The 27400-nt window shown below is 46.2% G+C and overlaps 1 protein-coding gene across 1 annotated transcript in view; it reads right to left on the bottom strand.

Annotated features, from left to right (window-relative positions):
* PADI4 (peptidyl arginine deiminase 4) overlaps positions 1-12808 on the bottom strand; it is a 46476-nt gene extending 33668 nt beyond the window's left edge. The window contains exons 1-2 of the mRNA XM_017505584.2: positions 12695-12808; positions 2-104 (exon numbers count right to left, since the gene is read on the bottom strand). Of these exons, the coding sequence (XP_017361073.2) occupies positions 2-104; positions 12695-12786 (195 nt within the window). The 5' untranslated portion in view covers positions 12787-12808. The remainder of the gene's footprint in view (position 1; positions 105-12694) is intronic.
* Positions 12809-27400: the final 14592 nt, after the last annotated feature.

Raw genomic sequence — 27400 nt, 5'->3', positions numbered from 1 at the left:
AGGAGCCTGTGGGAATCTTCTTCGTGGGAGGACTGTGGGCAGTATCCACGACCACCCCTGGAGAGGCATCGATGCTAAAGGACGTGCAGTCCTCAGGGGCAGAGCTGTGGATGAGACAGGCAGGGAGGCAGAGGTGCGGTGAGGAGGGGCTGGGCTCCCCATGGCTCTCCCAGCACTTCTCCTTGTGATGGTTAATATTAGGTGTCAGCTTGACTGGACTGAAGGATGCAAAGTACTGTTTCTGGGTGATCTGTGAGGGTGTTGTCAGAGGAGGTTGGCCTTTGAGTCAGTGGACTGGGAGAGGAAGACCCACACTCAGTGTGGGTGGGCACTGTCCAGTCGGCTGCCAGCATGACTACAGCAAAAGCAGGTGGAAGAAGGTGGGATCACCTTGCTCGCTGGGACTTCTGGCTGCTTCTTTCTCCCGTACTGGATGCTTCCTCCCACTCTTCCCAGCCTTAGATGCTAGACTCCAGGTTCTCTGGCCTCTGGCCTCTGGGACTTGCGCCAGTGGCTTGCCAGGGGCTCTCGGGCCTTTGGCCACAGGCTGAAGGCTGCACTGCCAGCTTTCTTGGTTTGAGGCTTTCAAATTCAGACTGAGCCGCTACCATTTCCTCTCTTCCCCAGCTTGCAGATCGTGGGACTTTTCCTTATGATTGTGTGAGCCAGTTCTCCCTAATAATCTCTCTCTCTCTCTCTCTCTCTCACACACACACACACACACAGACACACACACACACACACTCCCTATTATTCTGTCCCTCTGGAGAACCCTGACTGATACACTCTTCCCCAACAGGTGTAAAAACCAGACAGCAGCCAGTGCTTACTCTGACCGTGGGGAGTAGGTACGGTGAGGTTGTCAGGAGGGAATGAGAGTCACGGAAAGCGAATCCCCCGACCTGAAAGGCTGGCATTTGAGCTAGAAAAATAGCAGAGGAATGTGCACCCTAAAGGCTCACACACACACTGAGGTAGGCATGGAGGGATGTGTGCACCCAGAGGTTTCCACCGCGCCACTGTGCACACACACAATTGTGCACATACAAAGCAGCACGGAGACTTCTGCTTCTGGAATTGTGATGGACCAGATAGTCTTAAGGACCTTCCTCTTATGAAACAACTGGATTATGGGTAAAATGTACTTTTTAAAGCATTGCTGAGCTCATGAGAAATAACCCATATCTCCAAGGATAAGCCTTCTCCACATGCACACACACACACATGCACATACACATACACAGTGGTCAAAGTGAAGAACATCAAAAACAAAGAGAGGATCTTAAAGGCATTCAGAAAGGAAAGTCGGATTATCTAGAAGGAAATAATTCGATCGGAAGCAGACTTGTCAACAACGGTGACATCCAAAAAACAGTTGTGTCATATCTTTATAGCATTTTGGGAAAATACGGTTGACCCTTGAACAACACAGGTTGGAGCCATGTGAATCCACTTCTACCTGATTTTCTTCCTCCTCTGCCACCGCTGAGACAGCAAGACAAACCCCCTCTCCTCAGCCTCCCCAACCTGAGGACGAAGCTGAAGACCTTCATCATGATCCATTTCTACTTAATGAACAGTAAATATATTTTCTCTTCCTTACAATTTTCTTTAGCTTACTTCGTTGTAAGGCTACAGTATATGATACATATAACATGAAAAATATTTGTTAATCAACTGTTTATGTTACTGGTTAGCCTCCCATCAACAGTAGTCTATTATTACTTAAGTTTTGGGGAGCCGAAGTTATACATAGATTTTCAACTACATTGGGAGTTCAGCAGTCCTATCCCTGAAGTTATTCAATGGTCAACTGTAACTGTTAACCCAGAATTGTGCACTCCTCCAAAAAATCTCTTAATAAAGATATTTTCAGATGAACAAAAACTGATATTTTAAAATCAGACTTTCACCACAGCAATTTCTGAAGGCATAGTTTAGGAGGGAGATATCTGATCCACAGAACGATCTGAGGTGTAAGAAAGAATGGTGAACAAATAAAATGGTAAATATTTTGGTAAATCTAAACCAACATTGTATATGAAAAAGTCATAAAAACGGTGGGATAGGCCAGGGGGCGGTGGCTCATGCCTGCAATCCCAGCACTCTGGGAGGCCAAGGTGGGTAGATCACCTGAGGTCAGGAGATCAAGACCAGCCTGGCTAAAATGGTGAAACCATGTCTTTACTAAAAATGCAAAAACTAGCTGGGACGTGATGGTGGGCACCTGTCATCCCAGCTACTCAGGAGGCTGAGGCAGGAGAATTGCTTGAACCCGGGAGGTGGAGGTTGCAGTGAACCGAGATCGCGCCACTGCACTCCAGCCTAGGTGACAGAGTGAGACTCTGTTTCAAAAACAACAACAACAAGAAAAACCTGTGGGATAAACAAAGGCAGAATACAGTTTGTCAGGAGGATGAGAGAGTTGACATATTCTGAGGTCCGTGATTAAAAGGGGAATTAAGATATTGTTTAACTCTAGAGTTTTTAGAGTTAAACTTACTTATTTCTTTTTAGAGACAGGGTGTCCCTCTGTCCCCCAGGGTACAGTAGTACAGCAACATGATCACAGCTCACTTTAGCCTTGACCTCCTATGCTCAAGTGATCCTCCTGTCTCAGCCTCCCAAGTAGCAGGGGCTACAGGTGCATGCTACTACACCCGGCTAATTTTTAAAGTTTTTTGTAGAGACAGAGTCTCACTGTGTTACCCAGGCTGATCTCAAACTCCTGGCCTCAAGTGATCTTCCTGCCTGTCTTCCAAAGTGCTGGGATTACAGGCATGAGCCACTGTGATTGGCCTAAACGTTTATGTGCCTGGCCTATACTTTTGAAGGTATTTGGACAGGCCTGGTGGCTCATGCCTGTAATCACAGTGCTTTGGGAGGCCAAGGCAGGAGGATCATTTGCACCCAGGAGTTTGAGACCACCCTGGGCAACATAGGGAGATCCTGTCTCTACAAAAAATATAACTATTGGCTGGGCATGGTGGCCTGCGCCTGTAGTCACAGATACTCAAAAGGCTGAGGCAGGAAGATTGTTTGGGTCCAGGAGGTCAAGGCTGCAGTGGGTCATGACTGTGCACTCTACAACATCTGTACCCCACCCTGGGCAAGAGTGAAAACCTGCGTTTAAAAACTACAGTAAATAAAGGTATTCCCCAAAAGAATAGAAATGCATTTAAAAATTTCTACACATGGGAAAAATGCAATAATAAGAAAATGAATACAAGAACTCCATGCCAAAAAAGCAAGGAAAGAGTAAAAGTCCACATAGGAAGAAACTGGACAAATAAAAATAAAAGATTGGTAAGAACAAATCCAAACATGTAAATAATCACCCATGATCCCAGCACTTTGGGAGGCTGAAGTGGGTGGATCACTTGAGGTCAGGAGTTTGAGACCAGCCCGGCCAACATGGCAAAATCCTATCTCAAAAAAAAAAAAAAACTAGCCAAGCCTTTTGATTTGTAATCTCAGCTACTTGAGAGGCTGAGGTAGGAGAATCGCTTGAACCTGGGAGGCAGAGGTTGCAGTGAGCTGAGATCGTGTCACTGTACTCCAGCCTGGGTAACAAAGCGAGATTCCATCTCAAAAAAAAAAAACTGTAAATAATCAAAATAAATGTAACAGGATTAGTATTGCCAGCTAAAAGAGAGTTTTGATTAAATAAATAAAATCCAGTAATATGTTGTTTACAAGAAACACATCTAAAATGTAAAGATCCAGACAAGTTGAAATTTTTTTTTTTTTTTGAGACCGTCTTGCCAGATAGTCTTCCCTTGTCACCCAGGCTGGAGTGCAATGGTGCAATCTTGGTTCACTGTAACCTCTGCCTCCCAAGTTCAAATGATTCTCCTGCCTCAGCCTCCCGAGTAACTGTGATTACTGGTGCCCGCCACCATGCCCAGTTTATCTTTGTATTTTTAGTATACAGAGTTTCACCATGTTGGCCAGGCTGGTCTTGAACTCCTGACCTCATGATCCACCCACCTCAGCTTCCCAAAGTGCTAGAATTACAGGCGTGAGCCACTGTGCTCAGCCAAAAATTCTTTGAAAAGGAAAAAAGATCCATTAAGCAGATGCTAACCCAAAGAGAGCTGGGGTGGATGTATTAATATCAAAAGAATAAATTGTTAGACAAAAACACATTGTTATCAATAGAGAAGATTACAACCTAATGATATAAGGTTTAACTTACCTAGAAGATATTCTAAACTTGTATGCATCTATTAACAGCCTCAACATATATAAAGCAAGGCTGGGCATGGTGGCTCATGCCTGTAATACCAACACTTTGGGAGGTTGAGGTGAGTGGATCGCCTGAGCCCAGGTGTTCAAGACCAGCCTGGGCAATATGGTAAAACCCGATCTCTACAAAAACTACAAAAGAATTAGCCAGGCATTGTGGCATGCACCTGTAGTCCCAGCTACTCAGGAGGCAGAGGTGGAAAGAAATCATTTGAGGCTGGGAGGCAGAGGTTGCACCACTGTAGCCCAGCCTGAGTGACAGAGTGAGACTGTGTCTCAAAAAAAAAAAAAAAAAAAAAAAAAAAAAAAAAAAAAAAAAGCGTACAACGTAAACATTGATAGAAATACATTGATAGGGAAAATAAGTTGACAAAACCACCATCAGAGTTAAAGATTTCAACTCTTCTTTCTCAATTAACAGTAGATTAAGCAGACAAAAATTTAGTAATGATACAGATTTTGCTAACACAATTAACAAACTTGATTTAGTGGATATAATATAGATTTGTGTATCCCACAATTAGCAAATAGACATTTTCCCAAGCAAAGCACACATGGGTCATGGGTCATTTTAAAAAGTGACTATATAATTGGCCATAAAGCAAGTTTCAACAAACAGTAAATTATAGGTAATATATGGGTAGCATATTCTTTGATCATACTGTAACTAAGTTAGAAGTCACTAGCATAAAGTACGTTTTTGAAAACCCCATACATTTGGAAATTTAAAACCAGGCATCTCAATAACTCACAAGTCAAAGGACAATTAATAACGGAAATTAAGTAATAATACTTAGAACTGAGCAATAACAAATACTATTTTCAAAACTTTTGGGGAAATGTAAAAGTGATCATTTACGCCTTAAATGTTTATATTTTTAAAAAAAGAAAGTAAAAGCTGAAAATTAATAGAAAAAGAAAATGTAACCTCCCAAAATGAAGAAAATAAAGTTGGAAGAAATCTATGAAATAATAAAACAAATCAATAAAGCCAAAAGTTGGTTCTTAGGCCAATAAAACTGACAAATCTCTGGCAAGAGAAAAAAATTGTTCAAGAGAAAAAAATATTAGGAAAGCAAAAGAAACATAAGCAAAGATAAAGCAGATTTTTTTCTGCAGATAGTTGATAAAAGGTAAACAGAACACCCACAGAGAGCATCCTGAAAACCTTCCCCTTAAAATCAGAAACATGGGACTGGGTAGGGTGGCTCATGCTTGTAATCCCAGCACTTTGGGAGGCAGAAGCAGATGGATTATCTGAGGTTGGGAGTTCGAAACCAGTCTGGCCAACATGACGAAACCCTGTCTCTTCTAAAAATAAAAAAATTAACTATACATGGTGGTGCACATCTGCAATCTCAGCTATGAGGCTAAGGCATGAGAATCACTTGAACCTGGGAGGCAAAAGTTGCAGTGAGCCAAGATTATGCCATTGTACTCAAGCCTGGGCAAGAGAGTGAGACTGTTTCAAAAAAAAAAAATCAGGAATGTGGTAAGGATACCCACCCTCACATCTTTTCAACGTTGTGTGGGTGATTCTAACCACCGCAGCAAAAGAAAAAAGACATAAAGTAGAAGATATAAAGAGTGAGAAGAAAAACACCCGCCAATATTGACAGACAGTACAGTTGTTGCAAACCCCAAAAGAGTAAATTAGAATGTTTTTAAAATTAAAAATAAAAAGACAAAAGTTTAATAAAGTGACTAATAGAGAAGAAAAAATAAATTACATTTCTATACACCAGCAATAAATAGCTAGGAAACAAATATTTTTCTTTTTTTTCTAGCAAACCATTCTTCAAGAAGAAAACAATTTTTAAAAACAGATATAATTTACAAAAGGAAAAAAATACTGTGAAGTACCTAAGATAAATCTAGCAAAAGATGTGTAAAATTTTCATGGAGAAAATATTCAAAGCTTATTGAAAGCCATTAGAGAAGATCCAAATAAATAGAAATACTATGGAAATACTATGTATATGGTTAGGAAGGCTTATTACCATAAAGTTATGAATTCTCTCAAATGGATTTATACATTCAATGGAATTTTAAGGTTTCTCACGGAACTTGACAAGTTGATTTTTAAAACTACATGAGAAATCCATGAACTAAGATAGTCAAAGTACTTGTAAAGAAAAGTAGTAAAAGGTGAGGCACTTTCTCTACCAGGTATAAGACTTCCTATAAAATCATGGAACGTAAGACAAAGTTTTAATGGCTCAGGCCAAAACAAAAGAAGGATAAAACTTAAAGGAGATATGACTTGATCTATGACAGAAATAGGCTTGCAGATGGCTGGAGGTAGTAGAGACTAATCATAAGTGCTGCTGGAGCAATTGTTCATTCATATACAGAATACTAAATTGGATCAATAATTAAATTGATCCCAGCCTCACACCATACACAAAAATCAGCTGGAGGCAGATAAAGACTTAAATGTGAAAGGCAGAACTTTGAATCTCTAAAAGAAGATACAGGATAACATATGTATGCTTTCTCTGAAACAAGACACAAAATCAGTAAACATGAAGGAAAAGATTTAAAAATTCAACTCGATAAAAATAAATAGGCCATTACATGCCTGTAATCCCAATGCTTTGGGAGGCCAAGGTGGAAAGATCACTTGAGCTAGGAGTTCAAAACCAACTGGGACAACATAGTGAGACCCTGTCTCTATTTTTTTAAAAGTTGAAAATAATTTAAAAATTAAAAAAGAAAATAAATTCTGTTCATCAAAAGACAATATAAAGTGAAAAGACAAGCACAATCTAAGGAGACTATATTCCCACATAAAACCGACAAAGGCTTAGCATGCAGATTATTTAAAGAACTTAGGCAAATCGACATGAAAACATGAAGAGGCACTTGACCTAACTAACAAGTAAGAGAATGAAAATGTCAAGACCATAAAGAAATAGGGTTTTACACCTATTCAGTTGGTGAAAAATAATGCTATAGATGATACGATTCAACAGAAATGCTAACACACTGCTCACAAGAGTGTGAAGTTAACCATTTTGCAAAAAAACCCAACTTGGTATTATCTTGTAAAATCAAATATTAGTCAACTCCAAACCCAGCAATTCAACTCCTAGGCAGACACTCTGGAGAATCTGCTTCATGTGTTCACTAGGAGACATGTTCAAGAAGGCTCAGAACAGCCCTTTCAGTAATGTGAACAATGAAATACGGTCTAAGACCCCACAAAATAATAGCTAATAAATTGTGCTTGTGGTTTTGCACTCAGGCACGGAGCGGTTTGGGATCAATTACTCTCCTGAAGACAAACTGGGGTGGACCAGTTCAGCTGCCCAAGGAAACCTCTCCCAGGCCAGTCCAGGAGCAGTGGGCAGCCTCGAAGGGAGCGAGAGAGGGGCAATGACCTTGGGCTGCTTCTGACAGGCTCCATGACCTTGGCCTAGCCACTGACCCTTCCTGGGTCTCAGCTTCCTTTTCCGTAAAATGGAATCGTGTTGATATGTTTTGTACGTGGTCGCAAGGTTTGGAGGGACCGGCGTGGTAACCGCTCAGTATAGGACAGCTACTGCTACTAAGAAAAGAAGCAGCAGACAGCTCAGCACAGGGGGCCATCCCTGGCCAGGAGATGCCCCGGTGACACGGGTGCCTTTCTGCTCAGGTGCGTCCACTTACGATACACCTACCTGGCCGAACCGAAACTTAACCAAGGCTCTTGTTTCTCGGACAGAGCCCGGAGGCTCATTCTCTTGGATCCTCGTGCTGTTATTTTCCTTCATTCTCTCAAAGCCTCAGTGATAAGCCAGGCCTCCCAGCTGCCTGGGCACTGTGGTCAGAAGATGACAGGAGAGGAACGCACCATGTGTCTGGTCCATCAGGAAAAATGAATAAGGGGCTCTAAGGACGATGGAGGCCAAGGGGCACACAGCAGGTGGATGAGGGGCTGGGTCTGCCTCAGCCCACTCTGTCCCGTGTGGCTTCTTCCATGGGGGAGGGAGAAGGGCACAAACAGGTGGGTCTGGCACCTTTATAGCCTCTCTCTCTGCTAGATGGGGAAACTGAGGCTCAGAAAGGTAAGGGCCAGCTGGGAACTAGGCCACTGGGATTCGACTCTAAGATGTGCATACTTCCTCTGGCTGTGTTCCAGATGTTCTCAGCTCCTAAACAAGGAACTGTCATAAACATCTGGGGATTCACACCAGGCATGTGCATGTCCTCATGCATGTGACCCATGTGTGTTTATCATAAGGTAATACCCACCCAGAGCTGAATCTTCTTGTAACTTCCAATACCCTCTGTACAGCCAGCACTGGGAGCTTCAGCCGCAGCCAGCGACACCGTTCCTTCAACTCCAGCACCCCCCATGTCCTGAGCACCCACCCCCACTAGGGCAGCACTCAGCATCTGCCACCCTCACACACGGACGCTCATGTAGTCCTCACTGCTGTCAAACGAAAATACATCTCAGGACCCCAAACTCACTAAGCCAAAGGGAAAAGTCAAGCTGAGAACCAGGTCATGCAAACCTGCTAGAGGGAGAACAGGGTCTCCTATAGTACCCAGGATGGAGGGCAGTGGCACGATCTAGGCTCATCGCAGCCCCCGCCTCCCGGGTTCAAGCACAAGGAGACCCTGGGAGGAAGAAGAGAGACCATGGATGGCAGCTTCAGAATGCCCACTGCCCTTTGCAGTTGGCACCTCCTGGACCCCCACCTATTCTAGGCCTTTACCAAATCTTTTGGAAGCTGAATGGGCTCTGCCCACCAGGGAGCAGTGCCCAGGGGGTCCACTCTACAGCATTTGGAGGCAGTGTGTGCTGGGAAGCGGGGTGGGTTTAGGGTCAGACAGTCCTGGCTTTGCCACCTTTAATTTTTTTTTTTTAAGACAGAGTCTCACCCTGTTGTGCAGTGGTGCAATCTTGCCCCAGTGTAACCTCTACCTTTCAGGCTTAAGCGACTCTTGTGCCTCAGCCTCCCAAGTAGCTGGGATTACAGGCGTGTGCCACCACTCCCATCTAATTTTTTTTTATTTTTTGTAGAGACAGGGTTTCCCCATGTTGGACAGGCTGGTCTCAAATTTCTGGCCTCTAGTGATCTGCCCATCTTGGCCTCTCAAAATGCTGGGTTACAGGCATGAGCCACTGCGCCCAGGCTTGCCATCTTTAATTTATGTGACACTCGAGTAGGGTTTTTGCCTCTTGGTTATTGGTTTTTTTTTTTTTTTTAGACAGAATCTTGCTCTGTTGCCCAGGCTAGAGTGTAGTAGCCTGATCCTGGCTCACCGCAACCTCCACCTCCCGGGTTCAAGTGACTCTCCTGCCTCAGCCTCCTGAGTAGCTGGGATTACAGGTGCACATCACCATGCCCAACTAATTCATTTTTGTATTTTTAGTACAGATGGGGTTTCACCATGTTAGCCTGGCTGGTCTCGAACTCCTGACCTCAGGTGATCCACCCACCTCGGCCTCCCAAAGCGCTGGGATTATAGGCATGCGTCACTGCACCCAGCCTGTTTTTGCCTCTGGAAGCCTCAATTTACTCATTTTTAAGTGGGCATAGTAATTTCACTTTCAGTGAGGATTAGAAATCAGGGACACAAAGGGCCTGGCACATAATAGCTGGGGGCATGGTGCCTCCCTGGTCCCTGCCACAAGCATCACAGAAAGCCTTTGATAGTTGTTTTTGTTTGAGCCAGGGTCTTGCTCTGTCACTCGGGCTGTTGTGCAGAGGTATAATCATGACTCACTGCAGCCTCAACCTCGATCCTCTGGGCTCAAGCTATCCTCTGCCTCCTGAGTAGCTGCGACTACAGTTGTGCACCACCATACCCAGCTAGTTGTATTTCTGTGGAGACGGGAGGTTCTCACTTTGTTGCCAAAGCTGGTCTCGAACTTCTGGCCTCAAGTGATCCTCCGGCCTTGTGCTGAGATTACAGGTGTGAGCCATCACAACTGGCCCCCTTGACAGGTTTTAATATTCATCTCAGGTCAACTGAATTTTTCTTGAATGTAGTCAACGTATTTTGCAAGAAAAGTACTTTTCAGACTCAGAATGAAAGTCACATGCAGTGTTTATAAGCAGAGCTCTGGAATAGGCACACACACTTCTGCAATCTACTCTGCCTCAATGACCTAGGGGTCTTTCTAACCCCTGGGATCTCTGACTTTGGGGACAGGGAGAATTGCTTAGCAAAGGTATGGAGGTATGCATATGTGAGGTGGAGGTGAGGGAGCATGGCCCTCCCACCTAAATGGTTCGGGGAAGAGGGTGATGGCTGCCCAGGAGAAGGAAGGGAGGCACTGCCTGGGACTATGTTAAGAACAGATAAGAAGTGACAGGAGGAGCTGGAACCGGGACCCAGGGGAGAGAGGAGGGTCCCGGGGTCAGGCTGCTTGGGTCAAGTCCTGGCTTCCCTACTTACTAGCTGTGTGGCTTGAGGTGGGTTACTTAACTTCTTGCAGCCTCAGTTTCCTCTTCTGTAAAATGGGAATAACAATATTACCTACCTCCCAAGGCTATTAAGTGAGTTGTACATAGGAAGTGTGATGGAAATATTAGCCATTGTGATATGAGATGTTCAGGGGATAGAATGACAGGGCTCACTGTCTGGCTGAAGGAGGAGAAGAGAAGGATTTCAGCCGGGAGCGGTGGCTCACGCCTGTCATCCCAGCACTTTGGGAGGACATGGCAGACGGATCACTTGAGATCAGGAGTTCAAGACCAGGCTGACCAATATGGAGAAACCCTGTCTCTACTAAAAATACAAAATTAGCCGGGCGTGGTGGCACGTGCCTGTAATCCCAGCTACTTGGGAGGCTGAGGCAGGAGAATTGCTTGAACCCAGGAAGCGGAGGTTGCAATGAGTCGAGATCGCGCCATTGCATTCCAGCCTGGGCAATAAGAGGGAAACTCCGTCTCAAAAAAAAAGAAGGATCCTGAGGCACCTGTGAAATGGGCAGTGCCTTCCTCTCTGCCCAATCCTGACTAGCTCTCCGCCCACCTCTCCAGGGCCAGAGGAAGCACTTGTGACCTTGAGCATTACTCCTCCATGCTGGGTAGCCAGGGCTAGCCAGGGCATGCTGGGAGAGGTCCTAGACTAGCTCCAGCCTCTGTCATTTCCTCCACACCCATTCTCAGAGGAGTTGGACGTGCCTCGAATGATGTCGGATGATTTTCTTTTTCCTCTTTTCCCCAACCTCTTCATCTCCTGCCTCCCCCTTGTGGCCCTGGGGGAGGTGCCTGACATTTATTGCTGTTCTCTGGCTGCTGGGGCTCAGGCAGAAAGTGACACTTGCAAGGAAATGTCCCTGACACTGCTATGGGCAGCATTCTAGGGCCACTGATGCTCCATCTGGGATGGGGAAGGCGGGGGCAACCGCTCCTGTCCCTGACACAGCAATGAGAGCAAAGGCCCCACCTACTCTGACAGCATTCCTCAACCCTCCTGTTTAACCCAGACCCTGCCACAGGGGCGATTGGGGGTGGTGGACAGGGCCCAACAAGGAGCACTAAGAGGGCGCATGCATGGGGGTCTGGCATGAGCATCGAGCGTTTGGTGGAGTGGAGATTCTGCATTCACTTTTGTTTGCTTGCTTTGGCTTTGAAGCAAATAATTTGCCTCATTAATTGAGAGCCAGGCCCTGGGGTCAGGCAGACTTCAGTTCAAATTCTCCCTCCTGTCAACATCCCCATGGGGTGGTCCTATCATAATGCCCATGTGTAGATGAGGCCGCGGAGGCTTAGAGAGGTTGAGTGACACCCCCAAGGTCCCACAGCCCGACAGTGGGCATGGGACACAGGATTGTTAAATGAGTGAATAGAAACTACCACGAATGGGCCCAACAGCGTGCTGAGTACTCAGCCAACATTTGCACATTTTTTCACGTTGAATTCCTATAACCACCCCCTGACATGAGTATTATCCTCATTTCACAGATAAGGAAACTGAGGCTTAGTTGCCCAGGGCCTCCCTGCTAGCCAGCAGCAGGGCCAGGCTTCCTGCTTCAGTCTCTGCCATGCTAGAGCCCCGTTTCACCACCCCCACCCACGCTATTATGCACCCACTGAGGGAGGGTTGGCTAAGAGGCGTGGGGTAACAAACTGTGCTGTGAACCAGGAGGCCCAGGGCCTAGCCTGACTTCAGGTACACTTGCCGTGTGACCTTGAGCAAGTCACAGACTCTCTCTAAACTTCTGTTGCCTCGAAGACAGGAAGGCGGACAGCCTGATTTGCCCCATAATAATTTATCTGTGGTGTGGTCCTGCGGAATTTGCACTTTTACATGGCAAAGAGCCCACTGCCGTGAGTCTGGCACTTCCCAGGGCTGCTGGGGTCTTATCTTTCCAGCTGCTCCTCTGGCAATGGCTGCAGAGGCTGGAGCCTGAGCCAAACACATGCTCCTGCGTCAGCAGAACTTGCTCATCCAGCATCTCCTGACCTGCCCCCCAAACCCCAGAAGGTCCCCCTCTCACCTGCAGACGTCAAGCTGAGTCACGATGCCCAGCACACACACGGCATGAGTGGGCTGCTCTGGGGACACACGGATCAATGTCCTCTGGGCCATTGTCTGGCTAGCTCTTCCCTCTGGCTGTAGGAAGCCCCTGGTCTGGTTCCTTTATACCGCCCATCAGAGGCCATGAGTCAGCACCCGCGGTCTGTGGCCCAGAGGCTCAACCCCTCCCCTCTCAGCTCGGGGACGTGGGCTCTCAAAATCACCTCTGCCCTGGGGCTGCCCCTTGGACCTCCAGATATACTGGTACAGTGGCAGGCTGGCTTTGTCCGTTTCCTGGGAAGGATGGATGGCTCAGAAAGGCTGGGGTGGAGAGTGGGGCTGAGGGGCTGGGTCCCAGTCCTTGAGCCCATAGCCCCATCCTTGCCTGGAGACCCTGAACACTCACCTATGTCAAACAGGGGAATCAGAGAGAAGGGGAGAAAAGCAGGGAGATCTTAGGTAAGAGGTCACAGGCCAGGCTACATGTTCAAAGACCAGCCAGTCTTGGGACAGGTCCCTCCACCTGGGCCACCCACATGACAGGTCACCTTCTTGGTGTTTTTTTTATACCAGGCAGGTTTTCCTGCACTTCACATGGAATAGCTCATTACGACAAACCTGTGAACTAGTTAGTACCATTATCTTCTTATTCTACCCTCACAGCAGCCCTCTGATGTTGGTGCCATTGTTATACCCATTTTACAGAGGAGGAAATGGAGGTGCAGAGCGCTTACACAGCGCGAGAGTGGTAGAGCCAGCACTGGAACCAAAGGTGTCCAGTTCCAGAATGTGAGATTCATTAGCCGCCTGTCTACATGACACACGCTTTTCAGACTGTATCACAGCAACATCTCACTACATTACAGGGTATGTATGGTTTATTATTGCAACCCATTTTACAGAGGGAAAACTGAGGCTCAGAGAGTAAGAGTGACTAGTTCTTGCCCAAGGTGCCAGAGCTAGCATGTCGCAGAGCTGAGAGAAGATGAGCTTCCTGGCGTGGAAGCTGATGTTCTCTGCATTCTCCAGGATACCTGCCTACTGCCAGGGTCTCTGGGCGTCAGATCACATAGTGCGGGTGTGAGCCACCCTGCCAGGGGGACGCCCATGTGGCCACAGAGCTATGGTTGCACCTGGACCGTTGGTGCCAGGCTCTGCCTGCGAATGGGGCGATTGGGGGGATGGTGGACAGGTCCCAACAAGGAGCACTAAGATTGCACATGCATGGGGGTCTGGCATGAGCATCGAGCGTTTGGTGGGTTGGAGATTCTGCATTCACTTTTGTTTGCTTGCTTTGGCTTTGAAGCAAATAATTTGCCTCATTAATTGAGAGCCAGGCCCTGGGGTCAGGCAGACTTCAGTTCAAATTCTCCCTCCTGTCAACATCCCCATGGGGTGGTCCTATCATAATGCCCATGTGTAGATGAGGCCGCGGAGACTCAGAGAGGTTGAGTGAGACCCCCAAGGTCCCACAGCCCGACAGTGGGGATCTGGGTCCAGATCACCTTCTCTAGGCTCAAAGCTTATCTTCTGTACCAGCAAATGATGGCCAGGTCTGATGTTCTGACGTAGCTACGTGAGTGCCTGCGCACAGTAGGCCTTCAGAAGCCCAATTTCTCTGGCTGACCACATGATTAGAACTAGTTTGAGTTTCTACTGGAAAGTGGCAGGAGGGAACTCTCCCTTATTAGAGTTGGGAGGGCCTTAGAGAACACCCAATCCAGTCCTCATTCTGCAGATGGGGAGACTGAGGCACAGAAAGGGGGTGTGACCTGCCCACAGTCACACAGCGAATCAGTGGGAGTCTGGGCTCTACCCCGAGTCTTAGGTCTCTTGAGGCTGTTTTCTTTTGTTCCTTCTTTTGTTTTCTATTTTCCTCAGCAGTGTGGGGTTTAAATTTGCTGTGAATAAGCCACAAAGAGGACAAGCCCCAAAGCAGTTTTGTTAATTCAGCAAATACTTACCGGATGCCTACTGATGGCCAGGCACTGTTCCAGGCACTGCGGATATGCGGTGAACAAAATGGACAAAAATCCTGCCTTCATGAAGCCTTTTCTTTTACTTTTAGTTGGGAGAGCGACAGCCAGTAAGCAATACATGCAGTAAGTGAATTCTGTCGTATGTTAGTGGGGTAGAAAAAGGAAAAGGGACAGAATAAGGGCCACCAGGAACACAGGGCCAGGGGCCAATTGCAATTTCAAATAGGGTGGCCAGAGAAGGTGACATTTGAGCAAAGGCTTGAGTGACAATGTGGAAAACGAGGGAGAATGTTCCAGGTCAATAGAACAATCAGTGCCATCAGTGCAAAGGCCCTGAGGCAGGGATGTGGCTGGAAGGTTTCAGAAAGAACGAAAAGGCCAGTGTGGCTGAAATGCAATGAAGGGTGAGGAGAGCAGCCTGGGGTAGGGGTGCGATCATATAGGGCCTTTGGGGCACCCTAAGAACTTTGACTTCTGCTCCAAGTAACATGGGGAGGCTGTGGTCATTTTGAGCAGAGGAGGATTGTGAACTGACTTGCTTAAATGTGATCACACTGGCTGTGATGTGAGAACACACTGCAGGGGACCAGGGAGGGGGCCGGGAGACCTGTGAGGTGGCCGCTGCAGACAGGCTGATGACAGATGATGGGGCTCAGGTCAGCGTGGTGGCGGTGGAGGAGGGAGGATGGTTCAGATTCTGGACATTCTGTGACGCAATGCAGCCGACAGGATTTGCAGATGGACTGGATGAGGGGTGTTAAGAAAGAGAGAGGAATCGAGGAGGATGGCGGAGTTTGGAGCCTGAACCCCTGGAGGGATGGTGGTGCCCATAGCTGGGCAGGAAAGGCTGAGGAAGGGTCGGGGGATAGGCACAGTGGAGATCAGGAGTTTCGTCCTGGCTGAGCCAAGTGTCATTTGCCGTGATGTTGTCCTGTAGGGCCTTTGAACACACGATTCCGGAGCTTAAGAAACAGGACCAGGCGGGAAAGGATAAAACTGTGAGATGTCAACATCTCCAGCTCCTCTGCGGAATGAGTGTGGATGGAGAAGAGAGAGGCCAAGGGATGAGCCCCCGGGCCTCCACCAGAGACCCAGGGGAGCGATGAGCAAGGGGAGACGCAATGGAGAGCACGTGTTATTTGCAATTTCACAGGGAGCAATACAAAACCAGGTTTGTAACACAGACGCACACTCACACTCACACCCAGGGAAAGCAGCTGCACTTCGGAAGCAAAGCCTCTTTGTAGAAACACACTTGGTCACTCACAGCAGAACAAGGGCCATGGGCGCTGTGCTGGGCAGGGCTGAGGGCAGAGGCCGAGGGCAGTGGAATGAGAGGCCTGCAGACCTGGGGCTGGCGCGTGCCCCACCTGCGCCCGCAGCTCCGGCCGCATCCCGACACAGCTGCTCCCCTACTGTTGGACACTGGGGGCTGTTTGCAAGTTTTCAGTGTCATAAACCATGCTGTGACGCATCACTTGTGCCCGTGTCTGTGGTTATTTGCAGGGATGTTGGAGATTCATCTTTGCGCCTCTTTACTTTTCTGGCAGAGCGTTTCATTCTTTTCCCGAGATTTGCCACACCTTGTGTCTAAATGCCCATCCCCCAACTAGCCTGAGAGCAAGGCCAGTGCCTAGACTCGTAGTAGGTGGCTTAACACCGCCCCCATTGTGTCCCCAGCACCCAGCCCAGTACTTGACCCAGACAGGGTCCCGTGAAGATCCCTAAGAACTTGGCCTGGCTGTTTCTTTTGCCGATGGCATTAACCCTTTCAGAGCCCAAAGGGGGCTTTTGGGCTTGGGGGAGCAAACTTTCCTACACATGAAGGTGACTGGATCAGAATCTAGGCCACAAACCCCGGAGGAAGAGGCCTTTCTTCCTGCTGAAAGGCAGACTCACCAGCCCAGCTCACGTGGAGGAAGCAAGAGTGTTCTGAGGGTTGCCCAATACCCTCCAGGCATTTGGGGCCCAGATTGCTGGGTACCTGAGCAGCTGTCCCAGAGACTGGCTGGCTAGCGTGTTCCAGGTGATTGCGATGACATCATTCTGGGGAAAGAATCAGGGTCAGGGGACTCTCCCAGTGACTCTGGGTCTGGGTATTATGCAGTGGTGTTCTTTGCAGCAGATGGCCTAGCTCTTGCTTCAGGATTATTCATTCATAAGTACAGTTCATTCATAACGCTGAGCTATTCATTCCACAAATATTCATCAAATGCCTCCTAAGTGTCTGACCCTCTCTTAGATGCTAACTTAGGCTTTGTTTAACATAAATGTAGAAGCACCCAGGGTGATAACAGAGACCACCATCTATTAACACCTGCTACGTGTTTATCTGTCAGCAGGTCCTTGGGCTATATTATTTCTTTTCTTTTCTTTTTTTGAGATGGAGTTTCGCTGTTGTTGCCCAGGCTGGAGTGCAATGGTGCTATCTTGGCTCACTGCAACCTCTGCCTCCCGGGTTCAAGTGATTCTCCTGCCTCAACCTCCCAAGTACCTGGGATTACAGGTGTGTGCCACCACACCCAGCTAATTTTGTATTTTTAGTAGAGACAGAGTTTCTCCATGTTGGTCAGGCTGGTCTTGAACTCCCGACCACAGGTGATCCACCTGCCTTGGCCTCCCAAAGTGCTGGGATTACAGGCGTGAGCCACCACACCCGGCAGGCTATATTATTTCTAATTCTCACCATTAAGTGAGGCAATAAGCAGAATCTCATTTCTACAGAAGAGTGAAACACCAGGTTCAAGGTCACACGGCCTCTAGGAGGGTTTCAAATCTGGCTTCATCCAACATGCTGTGCCCTGGTGTAGCCCTGACCTACGCCAGCCCTAACATGCAGCATCTCTAATCCTCACAGCAACCGTAGCATCTCTCTCCATTTTCCAGATGAGGAAACCGAGTCTCAGAGGAGTTAGGTAACCACTCAAGGTTACGCAGAAGGAAATGGTGACACTTGCATTTAATTTTGCACGGCCTGACTCTCGAGCCCGTGCATCCTTGTCCACCCTGAGGGCTGTGCAGCTGCCCCCAGGCCAGGTCACTCGGCTGATGAGTTCTGAAGTCCCTTCTAGCACAGAGAACCCTGGTCTCTCGGCCTCTCTGAATTCATGACTTCTAGCAGAACTTTGGAGCATGTCTAGATCAGCCAGACCGGCTGAAACTAGAAAATCCCTCCTCCTGTGAAGTGTTCCTCCAGGGCCCCCTGCCTGCTGTGTGCATTGCCGGGGCAGACTTTTCTCCTCTCTGTTCACACAGCTCTTCTCGGCCCCCAGTATCTCTCCTTTCTCTCCTTTGCAGAATCCTTCTAGGTTCCGGAAGGATTCCTGGGCACACAAGGGCAAAATCATGACTCTAACATGTGCCAGGCCCTGCCTTGCACTGGAGCCCATTCACGTGAACAGTACACCAGCCCAGTGAGTGTCATTCATTGACACATGAGCAGCCCATTATGGGCAGCGATGGGAGATGGAGCACAAATCTATCCAAATCAAAAGCCTGCAAGCTTCCACTCTGCCACCTTTGAGAAAAGGAAGGGACCAGTCAGATGAAGGCCACTGTCTCTGCATTCCCTCTCTGGAACTGGCTCCTACCCAATCCTTGTCACCAGGTGCTCACATTCCTTCTCAAGCATCCAGGATTTCTCCTGGGGACTATGACCACGAGAATGTGAGTGACATGAAAGCAGGGACTTTGCTTTGCTCACTGCTATCTCCCTAGTGCTTAGAACAGGGCCTGGCACATAGTAGGTGCACAAGAAATACTATATTTTACTGAATTTATGACACTATTTTAAGATACATTCCTTGCTCCAGCATTGTGTGTTAAAAAGACTCTCTTTCAACAAATCTAAATTGAATTGCTTTTGCATCTTTGTCAAAAATTGTACATGTTGGGCATACATGTGTGGGGCTATTTCCAGGTTCCATATTCAGTTCCATTGATCTGTGTCTGTTCCTCCAATAATACAATACAATCTTGATTACTGTAGCTATATGATACATCTTAAAACTGGGTAGTGTGTTAGTCTGTTCCTGTTTTGCTATAAAGAAATACCTGAGACTGGGTAACTGATAAAGAAAAGAGGTTTAATTGGCTCATGGTTCTGCAGGCTGTACAGGAAGCATGGTGCTGGCATCTGCTTGGCTTCCAGTGAAGCCTCAGGGAGCTTTCAGTTATCCTGGAAGGTGAAGCAGGGAGCAGGCACTTCACATGGCAAAAGCAGGAGCAAGAGAGAGAGAGCCTGGGGAGGTGCCACATGCTTTTACATGGCCAGGTCTCATGAGAACTCACTGACTGTCACAAACAGCACCAGGCCATGAGGGATCTGCCCCCGTGACCCAAACACCTCTCACCAGGCCCTACATCCGGCATCATGGACTACAGTTCAACAGATCTGGGCAGGGACAAATATCCCAGCTATATCAGGTAGACAACTTGCTTCTACTTTATATTCTTCATCAGCATTGTCTTAGCTATTATAGTTACTTTGCCTTTCCATATAATGTTAGAATAAACCTGCCTATATCTTCAAATATATCTTGCTAAGATTTTAATATAATTGCCTTAAATCTATATATCAATTTGGGGAAGATCTTTACTATGTTGTGTCCTCCAATTCATGAACATGGTATGTCTCTATTTATTTAGATGCTTCTTAGATTTCTTTCACCAATCTTTTGTAGCTTTCAGCATTTAAGTCTCTTACATGTTTTGTTAGATTTACACCTAACTAATTTTTTGGGGAGTGATCATGAACAGTATTGTATTTTTAATTTNAAAAAAAAAAAAAAAAAAAGGAAATTTTTTTTCAACTTCTTAAGTAGGAATTTGTGCAATACGTAGTTTTCTAGGACATTTTTTTCACTGGACACTGTATCGTTCGGAAGCTGAAATTCATTACTTGGCACTCCGTGTCATACTCCACATGACCGTGTTGGAATGCACGCATCCATTCTGCGGATGAGCAAGGGGGCTGCTTACTGCTTCTTGCTATCGACACCATATACCCATGCACCAGAGCTGCTCTACAGGAGCAGAACTGCTGGATAATAGATTTTGCAAAAGATGATGCCACACTGTTTTCTAAAGTGGTTATGCTAATTCAGGCCTAGTTTGCCAAAAGAATCTCACTGAGCTTCGTGCTTGCTAACATTCAACATCATTGAACATAAGACTGGTGATTTTTTCAAAAAAAAAAAAAAAGAGAAATAGGGTCTCTTTCTGCCACCCAGGCTGGAATGCAGTAGCATAATCATAGCTCACTGTAATCTCCACCTCCTGGGCTCAAGTGGTCCTCCCACCTCAGCCTCCTGAGTCTGGAGGCATGCACCACCACACCTGGTTTTATTTTTTTGCAGAGATGGGGTCGCACCAGGCTGGCCTCAAGCTATCTTCCTGCCTTGGCCTCCCCCAAAGTGCTGGGATTACAGGCATGGGCCATCACACCTGGCCGATACGTTCATTTTAAAAGGGCCATAGGAAAATCATTGGCTTATGTAATCTACCACATGAGCCCACGAGCTTCACCTCTATTTTAATCAAATAAGCTAAGATGGCACCACCACTGCCCTATGGCCTCGGCAACGGAGCAAGACCCTGTCTCTAAAAAAAAAGAAAAGAAAAAAAATTAAAACGATGCTTTTTGCAGCTTCTGTTCTGGCAGGTACTAGATTTACTAGGTTAAGAAAATGTCCTTTTTTCTTTCCTTAAGCGATCCTCCCACCTCAGTCTCCCAAAGCGCCAAGGCTGCAGGCGTGAGGTGCCAAGTCCAGCCAGAAAATGGTCCTTCTGTTGCTACTTTGCTAAGATTTTTTTAAATCATGTATTTTTTTTTTTTTTTTTTGAGACAGAGTTCCACTCTTGTTACCCAGGCTGGAGTGCAATGACACGATCTCAGCTCACTGCAACCTCCGCCTCCTGGGTTCAAGCCATTCTCCTGCCTTAACCTCCCAAGTGGCTGGGATTACAGGCACCTGCCAGCATGCCTGGCTAACTTTTGTATTTTTGGTAGAGACGGTGTTTCCCCATGTTGGCCGCCAGGGATTTTAATAGGAATTTCGACCCAAGCAGTCTTGATGTCCAAGACTTTTCCTCCACCACTGGACTGTTGGATGTGAAGGGCCCATAGCAACCATGTGAGAGAGGCTTTCTTGGTGCTGGTGACAAGTAGTATCTGGCTCAGCTAGTGGAGAAGAGGCCCAGATCTGCTTCCTTCCCTGGGGAAAGGAGGCTTCCCCAGCTTTGAAGAGGCTAAGGCCATCCATTTCTTCTACTTTTTGGGGAAACAACCGGCTCATTATTTGGGATTTTGAAGAAGACACCTCTCCCTGATGACATTCAAGGTTCTTACCCTACCCACTGGAGGGAGACTCAAAATGCCACCAGTTTTGGAACTTTGCTTCCTGTTGATGGAAACCCCACAGAGGAAACCTCATATTTTGCATGGTAGAGTTAGTGAGTGCCATAGTTTCCTTTAAAAAAGTTTATAAACCATTTCCCCCTCCCTACTATAAGTGGATGATAAGAAAAATCAAGGGGAAGGGGGATATGAGTTGAAGGAAATGCAAAATAAACATATCACCTGGTTCCAATCAAACAGTCATTTCTAGCACATAATTTTATTTCCTTCCATTTTTAATAGAATTTTTGATCTCATATCTTACAGATTATTTTTTGCTTTTGTATCTTTTTTTTTTTTTTTTGAGGCGGAGTCTTGCTCTGTTGCCCAGGCTGGAGCGCGGTGTTGTGATCTCAGCTTACTGCAACCTCTGCCTCCTGGGTTCAAGAGATTCTCCTGCCTCAGTCTCCCAAGTAGCTGGATTTACAGGCACCCACCACCACAGCCAACTAATTTTTGTGTTTTTAGTAGAGATGGGGTTTCACTATTTTGGCCAGTCTGATCTTGAACTCCTGACCTAAGGTGATCTGCCCACCTCGGCCTCCCAAAGTGCTGGGATTACAGGCATGAGCCACTGTGCCTGGCCTTTTATATAGTTTTTGTTTTAACTTTTTCCAATTACTGTTTTAAAACTATTATTATTATTAATAGCAGCAATACTGCTTTATTTTTTTCCAGGTTTCTTGAGGTACGATTGACAAATAAAAATTATATGCATTTAAAGTGTATGAGGCTGGGCGCAGTGGCTCACACTTGTAATCCCAGCACTTTGGGAGGCTGAGGTGGGCGGATCACCTGAGGTCAGGAGTTTAAGACCAGCCTGGCCAACGTAGTGAAACCCCGTCTCTACTAAAAATACAAAGGCTAATCTAGTGTGGTGGCATGCACTTGCAATCCCAGCTACTCAGGAGGCTGAATCAGGAGAATCACTTGAACCTGGGAGGTGGAGGTTGCTGTGAGCCAAGATTGCGCCACTGCACTCCAGCCTGGGAGATAGAGTGAGACTCTATCTCAGAAAAAAAAAAATGCATAAAAAAATAAAGTGTATGTTTTGTTCTATATACACACTGTGAAATAATTATTACAATCAAGCTAACATATCCATCACCTCACATAACTGTGTGTGTATGTATGTGTGTGTGTGTGAACACCTGAGATCTAATCTCTTAACAAATTTCAAGTATAGGATACATTATTATTAACCATATTCACTATGCTGTACATTAGCTGTCCAGAATTTATTCATCTTATGATGGAAAGTTTTACCTTTGGACCAACATCTCCCATCTTCTCCTACCCCCAGCCCTGGTAACCACCATTCTCTTCTCTGTTGCTGTGAGTTCAACTTTTGAAAGATGCCAGTTATAAGTGAGCATCTGCAGTGTTCGTTTTTATGTGCCTCGCTCATTTCACCTGGACAATGTCCTTCCAGGTTCATCCATGCTGTCTCAAATGGCAGAGTTTTCTCCTTGTTTCAAAAGCTGAATAATATTCCTCTGTGTGTGTCTGTGTGGGTATCACATTTGCTTTATCCAATCATCTGTTGATAGACACTTAGGTTATTTCCCTGTCTTGGTTACCGTTAATAAGGCTACAATGAATGGAAGTGTGCAGATGTCTCCTTGACATAGTGATTTTATTTCCTGTGGATATATACCTAGCAGTGAGATTGCTGGATCATTTGGTATTTCTATTTTCAATTTGTTTAAGAACCTCCATACTGCTTTTCATGGTGGCTGTACCAATTTATATTCCCACCAAGAGGGTTCAATGGTCCCCATTTCTCCACACCCTCACCAGCACTTGTTCTTTTTCCCTTCTGATAATAGCTGTCCTGGTAGGTATACAGTGGTATCTCATGTGGGTTTGATTTGCATTTCTGTGATCATTAGTGACACTGAGCATCTTTTCATATAACTGGTGGCCACTTGTATGTCTTCCTTGAATAAATGTCTATTCAGGTCCTTTGCCCATGAGCCGTGAAGTACCAAGAGCTAAGGGAATCTCGCTCATGTCACCCAGGCTGGAGTGCAATGGCACAATCTTGGCTCACTGCAACCTCCACCTCTCAGGTTCAAGCGATTCTCCTGCCTCAGCCTCCTGAGTAGCTGGGATTACAGGCACCTGCTACCACACCCAGCTAATTTTTGTACTTTTAGTAGAGACGGGGTTTCACCATGTTGGCCAGGCTGGTCTCGATCTCCTGACCTCAGGTGATCCACTCGCCTCAGCCTCCCAAAGTGCTGGGATTATAGGTTTGAGGCATGGCGCCCAGCCTGCCCATATTTTAACCAGACTTTCTGCAAAACAAATATTACTTTTTTAAGTAGAAAGATAAACTCATCCCCTCCCATATCCCCTCATTTCATTCCCCACTGGTAACTTCTGTTACTAATTAAATATACCTAGGAATTTCTTCTAGATCATTATAGGTGATGGGACTATGTCAAAACCTGCTTACTGTTTCACAACCTTTTTCATTTTATAGGTCTCAGATAACTTTCTATATTGTATATATAAATCTGCTTTCCTTCTTTTTTCTTTTCTTTTTTTTTTTTTTTTTTTTTTTTTTTTTTTTTTTTTTTTTTTTTTTTTTGAGATAGAGTCTTGCTCTGTCACCCAGGCTAGAGTGCAGTAGTGCCATCTCGGCTCATTGTAATCTCTGCTTCCCAAGTTCAAGCAATCCTCCTGTCTCAGCCTCCTGAGTAGCTAGGCTTATAGGCACCTGCCAATATGCCTGGCTAATTTTTCTATTTTTAGTAGAGACGGGGGTTTCACTATGTTGGCCAGGATGGTCTCGAACTCCTAACCCCAAGTGATCTGCCCGCCGGGGCCTCCCAAAGTGCTGGGATTACAGGCATGAGCCACCGCACCTGACCTTCCCTCTTTTTCCCCTACTTAAAAAATTTAAAAGATGCAGTCAAGGCAAATCATGCCTAATTTAATCAATTTCCATTGGTAACGATTGCTACAAACACCATCACTAAGACTACTTTCCCTTTCTTGTTTAGCTCTTTGTCATTTCACAGATCATTTTCTTTTGTAGTTATATTTTTTTACTTAACATGAAAGGTATTTTGTTATTTATGGTATTTTTTTTTTTTTTTTTACCATAAAGGCCTCAGAGTTTTCATATATTGGATCAAATGGAGGTACTACAATTTTCCTACTCATTCCCATCGGTTTCTATATTTTGACCAGCTTGATTCTGATTGTTTGCTATTATAAATCCCTACTAAAGATTTGTGTCAGATTAGGATTACTTCTTTATTTTTCCAGAGATTGAATTCCTGGTATTTGAAATTGTTTTCCAAAGGATGACTTCAAATCCCACCTTTATATTTAATACACAAGGCTGCTCACTTCACCCTGGCCTGTCCAGAAAGTTCTGTTTTTGTTTCTGCAATTTTGATGGTGACATTTTATGTTTGTTTAGTGCCTAATGAGATCAACAAATGTTCCCAATGTTTGTCATCAAGTCGATGTTTTTGTAGTTCTTGATATTATATTAGAGTAATATTGGCCAGGAGAGATGTTGGCAGGGCTGGGGCAGTGGTGAGGGGCTGGAGGTGCCAAAGCCAGGAAGCTGGAGCCCTGCAGGCAGCTTGCCACCTTGCAAATGCATCACTTTACTATTTCTAGTTAGGACCGTGATCACACCCTTCCAACGGCAGCTTGAAGGTTGAACCTGGAGCTGTGTAATGTTGCCATAAAACTTGTACCTCGGGCTGGTTTAAAATAACTCTGACACCTCACATTCTCCTCTGTCAGGCTTGGGTGATTCTCTTTTCCAAAATGTGTTTGTTCTATGATTCACACCCAGCAGAAGTCATGAGGCGGGGCTGGCTCTGTCCCAAGGGTGTTGGCAGAGCTGTCTGGTTGGTTGGTTGCTGTTTCTTCTCTTCCCAGGTGCTCCAGACCTCACCAAGCTTTCCTTCTTGCTAAGCAGCGTTGCCCAGGCGTCTTCAGCTGCCACTCAAGGGCCTGTGTGTTTAGAATGAACATGCCTCTTGGCCCTGTAAAGCCATGATGGAGACAAGTTAGGCATGGGCTGCCATATATCCTCCGACTTAAGTGCTTTCGTCCTATTTTTCACTAGTCAGGGCCCCAAACGGCTGCAACGTCCTATCTGTGCATGCTTCCTCCATTCAGTGTCTTCGACACTCATGTGTCAGGCCCTCTTTCCAGGTCTCAAGAAATTCAGGCCTCGAGTTTTCTGGAATGTTCTGATCTCAAATATGCCACCCCCAAATAATATTTCCTCAGGTACCTTTGTGCAGAGAATGTTAGGTCCTGATGTTCATCTTCCCAGCCAGTGATGTTGACTATGGTCAGTGTAGCTGGTCCCTCTGCAGGCTCCAGGCTGAGCTGCTGACATGCACCGCCTCACGTAATTATCTTTCCTTCCTTTTCTTTCTTTCTTTCTCTTTCTTTCTTCTTTCTTTCTTCTCTCTCTCCCTTTCTTTCTTTCTTTCTTTCTTTCTTTCTTTCTTTCTTTCTTTCTTTCTTTCTTTCTTTCTTTCTTCTCTCTCTTTCTTTCTTTCTTTTCTTTCTTTCTTTCATAGAGGCAGAGTCTGGCTCTGTTGTCCAGGCTGGAGTGCAGCGGTGTGATCTTGGCTCACTGCAGCCTCCGCCTCCTGCCTCAGCCTCCCAGGTAGTTGGGATTACAGGTACGTGCTACCACGCCTGGCTAACTTTTGTATTTTTGGTAGAGATGGGGTTTCACTATGTTGGCCAGGCTGGTCTTGAACTCCTGACCTAAGGTGATCCACCTGCCTCAGCCTCCCAGAGTGCTGGGATTATAGGTGTGAGCCACCTCACAGGCCTCACATCATTCTCATCTCATCCCATGAGGAAGGCATTATTGACCCTATTTTGTAGGCAAGGAAACAGGCTCAGAGAAGTGGAGCGACTCAACCAAGATTACACAACAGTTAGTAAATGAATTCAGGATTTGAACCCAGATCTAGCTGATTGCAAAGCCTTAACCACAAGGTTTTGCTGGTCAAATACAAGGGGAAATAAAAGATCCCAGACTCTCTGATCTTCTGATTTAGATTCATTCAACAGACACCTGCTGAGCACGCCTCTGTCCTAGGCATTGGGGACACAGAGAAACCGAACCAATAGAACATATAGATGTACAGATCCAGATAGATATCTACGTCTATATCTACATGTTCGTATATATGGAGAGGGGAGAGAGAGATTTTAAGGAATTGGCTGCGCTCACATGATTGTGGAGGCTGACAAATCCAAAATCTGTTAAGTAGGCAGCAGGCTGGAGACCAGGGAAGAGCTGATATTGCTGCTCAAGCCTACAGGCGTAGAACTCCAGCTCCCTCTTCCTTGGCAAGTTGTCAGTCTTCTTTTCTCCGGAGGCTTTCAGCCAATTGGATGAAGCCCACTGCAATACGGAAGTCATCTGCTTTGCTAGAAGTCTACTGATTTAAATGTGAATCTCAACTAAAACCCACCTTCCCAGCAATATCCAGACTGGTATTTGACCAAATATCTGGGAACTGGTGGCCTGGCTAAGTTGACACAAAAAATATTAAGCCGCACGGAACACATAGTTTAAGGCAGGGTTCCTAGTCCTATGGGGTCATTTAGCTTTTCGAACATTTAAAGGAGGCAACCAAGATGAGGTCAGCGTTTCTTTTCTTGCACATGGGGAGAATGAGGCTGGGGAGAAGCTGTAGCTTGCCTATAGCCACAGGCCATTGGATGCAGAATAAAGGCAGGGGCTTCTTTTTTTTTTTTTTTTTTTTTTTTGAGACAGAGTTTCGCTCTTGTTACCCAGGCTGGAGTGCAATGGCGCGATCTCGGCTCACCGCAACCTCCGCCTCCTGGGTTCAGGCAATTCTCCTGCCTCAGCCTCCTGAGTAGCTGGGATTACAGGCACGCGCCACCATGCCCAGCTGATTTTTTGTAGTTTTAGTAGAGACGGGGTTTCACCATGTTGACCAGGATGGTCTCGATCTCTTGACCTCGTGATCCACCCGCCTCGGCCTCCCAAAGTGCTGGGATTACAGGCGTGAGCCACCGCGCCCGGCCAAGGCATGGGCTTCTTATTCTGACTTTGGTTAGCGTTCTTCATCTTCTGGGAGTTTTAGTTTGAGTTCCCCCAGAAGGCGACTCTGAGCCAAGGATTTGTGTGCAACTTGTTTACTTGGGAGGTGCACGATACACTGGTAGAAAGTGGGAAAATGAGTCAGGGAAGAGAAGCAGCCGGTAAAAGGTTAGTTAATGAGCTGGTTACCACCTGTGGGTAACTGAAGATCACCCCCCTGGGGAGTGCCGGAAAGTA

This window comes from Cebus imitator, unplaced genomic scaffold (genome assembly GCF_001604975.1).
Source record: "Cebus imitator isolate Cc_AM_T3 unplaced genomic scaffold, Cebus_imitator-1.0 Scaffold15, whole genome shotgun sequence".
NCBI classification, from domain to species: Eukaryota; Metazoa; Chordata; class Mammalia; order Primates; family Cebidae; genus Cebus; species Cebus imitator.
Note: the sequence above shows the minus strand (reverse complement) of the source record. Positions and strands in the feature narration are given on the sequence as shown.